General features: G+C 38.4%; 1 protein-coding gene across 1 annotated transcript; it reads right to left on the bottom strand.

The window, feature by feature from the left end:
- Positions 1-5: 5 nt before the first annotated feature.
- Positions 6-2,137, bottom strand: LOC113617073 (protocadherin beta-16-like; the record flags this gene model as incomplete). Its single annotated transcript, XM_027100389.1, has 1 exon — positions 6-2,137. A coding segment is annotated over exon 1 (1,281 nt), but the record flags the coding sequence as incomplete, so codon positions are not given.
- Between the last annotated feature and the right edge of the window lie 3,280 nt (positions 2,138-5,417).

The following is a 5,417-nucleotide window of genomic DNA, read 5'->3' as shown; positions in this document are numbered from 1 at the left end:
GGGGTTCCCATATCTGTGACGGTGATGGTGATGTTGTACTCGGCTCTTTCTTCTCTATCTAGTGTTTTCTGGGTTACTAAGGTGTAAAAGTTCTTGACTGAAGGTTTTAGAAGAAAAGGAAGGTCATCCTGGATGGAGGAAATAGTTTTCCCATTGTCCCCAGAGTCAGGATCTGAAACACTGAAAACAGCAACTACAATGTCAGGGGAGTTCTCTGGGATGGGAGTGGTGAGTGCAGACACTGTCACTTCTGGAGGATTGTCATTCACATCCACTACTTGCAGGAGAAGAGTGCATTTTCCTGAAAGACCTCCCCCATCAGTGGCCTTGATGTCCACTTCATAAGACAGAACTGTTTCAAAATCAACTTTTTTTCTCAGTCGAATTTCACCTGTCATAGGATTTACCTCCAAAGTTTTACTAATATCTTCTGAAGGCTGAAAGAATGCGTATGATATTTTTCCATAGACTCCACTGTCTACATCGCTGGCAGAGACAGTGACAACCAGGGAGCCTACGGGGCTGTCTTCGGGAATATGCACCTTGTAGAGGGACTGCTCAAACTCAGGGGCGTTATCGTTAGTGTCCACCACTTCAATGCGCACCTGGGCGGTTCCATACCGAGGCGGAGAGCCGCCATCCAGCGCTGTCAGGGTTAATGAGATTTCAGGCTCCTCCTCCCGATCCAGCTCTTTGTCCAACACCAGCTCAGGGTATTTTCTGCCATCGCTGCGATTTTGGGTTAGAACCCGGAAATGGGAGTTGGGGCTGATTTTATAGTTCTGAACATTGTTGCTGCCTACATCCAAGTCCAGAGCATTACTCAGAGGGAATGAAATTCCTATAGGACTGTTTTCCGGTATTTTTAGAAACATTTCTCTTTCAGTGAACACAGGGGAATGGTCATTTATGTCTTTCACTCTCAGTTCTGCCTGAAATATCTCTAACGGTTTTTCCATTAATACTTGGAAATATAGTATGCAAGGCTCACTCGGACCGCATAGCTTCTCTCGATCTAGTTTGTCATTTATGAGCAAATCCCCAGTCTGAACCTTGAGCTGCAAATGCTCTTTGTTCCACTGGGAAATGATCCGGGCACCGCGGGTGGACATCTCTGTCAACCCCAGCCCCAGGTCTTTTCCTACATTTGCCACAAAGGAGCCTCTTTCTGTTTCTTCCACTACTGAATAGGGCCCCAACTCTGCGCTCGCCCCATACATGCTCAGCAAAACAAAGAAAACTAGGACTTGCCTTTGTCTCGGATTGTGCATCCATCCAATCTCCATTGCTCTTTCCTGAAAACTGAGTTCACAGGAGCTTCATATATGCCCAGGATCCTGGTAGTCCGGTCCTGCAGTATAGCAGGTCAGAACTATGTCTCTAAATACAGTTTTAAAGAGGTTTCACGCACATTGTGCTCTGACTGAGAAAGCTGTTCTTCAGCTTCCAGGCAGTGTGAAACTGGCTGGATCCTGGAGCTACGTCTGCAATTCTGTTTCTCACCACCTTAACCTGCAGCGCCACCATGCGTTCTTACTATGTCTTATCTTTTCTGGTTTAACGTTGGATGCAAAATTCTCCTAAATGTAACACATAGGCTGTGTCAACCGTGTTCTGTAATATGAAACACTTAGTTCTATTTTCTTGTAGTTTTTATGAGTTCAGAGAGAGCTGTGTTGTTACACAGGAAGAGTACTAAGAGCAAACTTTCATTATGTTGACTGTTTAAAGCTGTTCAGGGTGAATAATTAAATAAAATAATTTAATTAACATTTAAGCTGAGAAGAATATAAATTTAGAAGCAAAATATTTCTGAAATAATATGGGAACAGTTTCACAAGTACATTATTTTCATGGTACATGTTATAGAATTACAGATGAGTGGACACTGCAAAATTGCAATCAGTGATGGTTCTAAAGAGAGTATTTTATCAACGCCTTATTAAAGAGTAGATTACTTCCTCTTCTTTCCAACACCTAAGCCTGAGGACATGTGTTTTTGAAACTTTCAAATTATTGGAAAGTTATTTCCCAAAAAGGCAGTCTAAGGGTTAGGCCTGCCATGTTTTGGGATTTTTTTTTATCATGACAAGAATAATTTGTTTTATTCCTTTTAAAAGACAGGTTTAATGAGATGCAATTCACATACCATACAATTCACTCGTTTAAAGTCTACAATTCAGTGACTTTTAGTATATTCACAGAGTAGTGCATCCATCACCACAGTCAATTTTAGAACATTTTCATCATCTAAAAAAACCCCAAAATACTCTTTAGTTCAGATTTTCCATTTTTAAAATTTAAATTGAATTTCAGTAAAGATTCATAATGTTTTTATAAATCCAGTGTTTTTGTTAACAATCTGTAGAACAATTTTTGATAAATACCTTGTCTGGGGTTAAAGCATTCAATCAATGGGGTCTAAACTTCTGTTATAAAGGTCTTTGTATGCCTTCCTTTGGCCACAGGTCGTCCTGCTAGACCAGATAATTTTCTTCCAAGCTACCTGCGGTAGGCAGAATAATGGCCACCCACCGAAAGATGTTCATGCCCTAATTCCCCAAATCTGTAAATATGTTATCTTACATGGCAAAAGAGAATTCACAGATATAAGTAAATTGAGGACCTTGTCGGGGGTAGGTTATCCTGGATTATCTGGGAGGGACAGAACCTTTCCTGGCTATGGTCAGAGGGGTGATTACACCCCTCTGTGATTACAGAAGAAGTGGACTAAGAGAAACAATGTTGCTGCCTTTGAAGATGGATGAAAGGGGCCATGAGTCAAGTACTGTAGGCAGCATCTAGAAGCTGAAGAAGAGAAAGAAACAGATTCTCCTCTAGAGCCACCAGAAGAGAACGCACCCCTGGTGACATCTTGAATTTAACCCAGTCATACCCATATCAGACATCAGATCTACAGAACTATATAGTAGTGCATTTTTATTGTTTTAAGCAACCAAGTTTGTGATAATTTTTAATAGTAGAAATAGAAAATGAATACATAAGCATGAAATTTCATGCACCCAGCATCTGAGTCAACAAAAATTCATCACTCTACAAAATTGGATTATCACAGCAAATGCTGAAGAATGTCTGATTCGGCTCTTGTGAGCCATCCTTTCAGAATAAAGTCATTTATGACCCTCTAAATCTTTTTTCAGCATAATTTTTAAGAGGCGTTGTCAAAGACATATGGTTAGTTTTAATAGAAAATAACTGGAGCCTATCATCTTTATTTCTATTTAATTTCCAGAATCTCTAAATTATTTAGTGATAAAAATTCCTCCACATCATTGCCTATACTTTTCTGAAATTAGTTATTTCATTTAGAGCTAATACTAGAATAGCAACTGCTTTCAAAGAAATAGTGCGCTAAAATGAATACAGTATATTTAATTTGAACAAGGGACTTACAGAATGTATATAATAAACTTTCAAAAAAAAAAGAGAAAATATATATTAGGACTGACAGAAAAAGACTGAAGGAATAGTACAAAAAAACTCAAGAAATACAACCATAGGGTAATTCTACTCCCTGTTTAAGGCCTTCATTTCTGCAATTATGAATGTGATATGTTGAGAAGGTACAGGAAGGTAATCAGGCTGATAAGATCATGATGAAGGTCAATTGTGGTACCTGACCCAGCTTACTTAGGTCAGTGCTTCTGTAAGAACTTTGGGTTTATTGGTCCAGAGCAGTGTGATCTCTGGTACAGAAACAAAATCAAGCTACAGACTAAAAGTTACATTTCTATATAGGAGTTCAATTCATGCAATAGAAGGATTTCACTTCCTTGGTTAGGAAGACAATGCCACCAGTTAATGCCTGCTGTGATAGCGTACTGGTTAAGAACTGGAACATTCCATTCAAGTAGACTTAGAATATATTCCAAATTTTTCCTTTTATTACTTCAGAATTGTGAACAAGTAAAAGAGGAAATAACATGCCAACTTCCTTAGGGTTTGGCAGAGGATTAAAAAGATAATGAATGTAAAGCACTCTGTACTCTTAAGTAAATTAGAAATCAAGGAAAACTTGACAAAGATCAATTAGATCAAACTACACACTTAAGATCTGTCCATTTTACCGTATTATATAACATTTTAACAAAAAGTCTTACTGTGAAAGCAGTAGGATTGGATTCCACTGGAGGTAGCACAAAACTAAAATGATGGTGGCTTAAATGAGATAGAAGTTCCTTTATTTCTTATGTAAAAAAAGCTCAGAAGTGAGCAATCCAGGGATGACATGGTAACTGTGATTATCAGGGGTCCTCATCAATCAGTTTATTCTATACTGATTGTCTTGGTCCATTATTTCCATCCTTAGTGTTGCTTTATGGCTCAATATGACTGATTGTGTTCCAACCAAGACTCCCACATTCCAAGCAGCAAGAAGCAGGTAGAGAAGGACAAAAAGGGACCCCTTCCTAGATGAGTCACCTCCCTTTTAATGGCCTTCTTGGAAGTCTCTAACAACATTTGCATATACATGTAGTCAAATGTCCCGTTTTAGCTGCCAAGGAGCCTGGGAAAACGTTCTTTTGACTAAGCACACTAATGCTCTAAATGAAATTTGGAGTGTGTTACCAAAGAAGAAAAGATGAATGGAGATTGGATAGCTACTGCATTTTCTGTCACAATATGACCAATGTTTCTCAAGTGGGAAAAGCCAATTTCCTACTATGCCCTTTCATCACACTGGATAAACACAGTGTAGCTTTTTCTCCCCTTTTACACCAGGGAAACTAACTGGAAAGCAATTACAATAACTATATTAAAACTAACACTGGTATATTAATGAATATACAATTAATAAGAGAAAATAAGAATAAAGTGCTATAAGAGCAGAATAAAGTAAGAGCCAAATTCTCACTGTACCAGTTCTCTCTCCTTCCTGATTGGGCATGCTTCAGTGTGTTAGTGCAGCACTGCTCTTATGTACTTAATGGTTTAAAAACTAATAAGAAAAACTCAAGGAAATATAACTGATTATATAGAATTAATTTCCCACTGTTTTTTTTCATAACACATTTCTAAGCTATGCCAGAAAGAACCTGTACATTTATTGACTTCAACAGTGTTTTGAGAGGCAAGATTTAGGACCATTAATCTTCTTACAGTAATGAAGAAAAGATAGCTTTCTTTAAAACAAAATTTGCAAGCAAGTTTAGTGTAGTTTAAAAGTTCATGATAGGTTGCCAGAAAAACCATCACCTTGAAGTATCATCAATTTAAAATATATGGAACGTGAAACACAATTGCTGTCACTGAATACTGAAACCAAAATCTTTCCTAAAGTTGGGGGTTTCTTCTATATCTGGGCCAGGGGAATGGCCCTGAAAGTTGGTCACAATTGGCTTCAGAAACTTGAACTCGCTGGTCCCAGAGCCCCCCTTCAGACACACCTCGTACTG

The sequence above is a fragment of the Aethalodelphis obliquidens genome, unplaced genomic scaffold (assembly GCF_003676395.1).
Source record: "Aethalodelphis obliquidens isolate GAN/ISIS:26980383/991018 unplaced genomic scaffold, ASM367639v1 scaffold1707, whole genome shotgun sequence".
Lineage (NCBI taxonomy): Eukaryota > Metazoa > Chordata > Mammalia > Artiodactyla > Delphinidae > Aethalodelphis > Aethalodelphis obliquidens.
The sequence above is the reverse complement of the archived record's forward strand: the minus strand, read 5'-3'. Positions and strand labels throughout refer to the sequence as shown.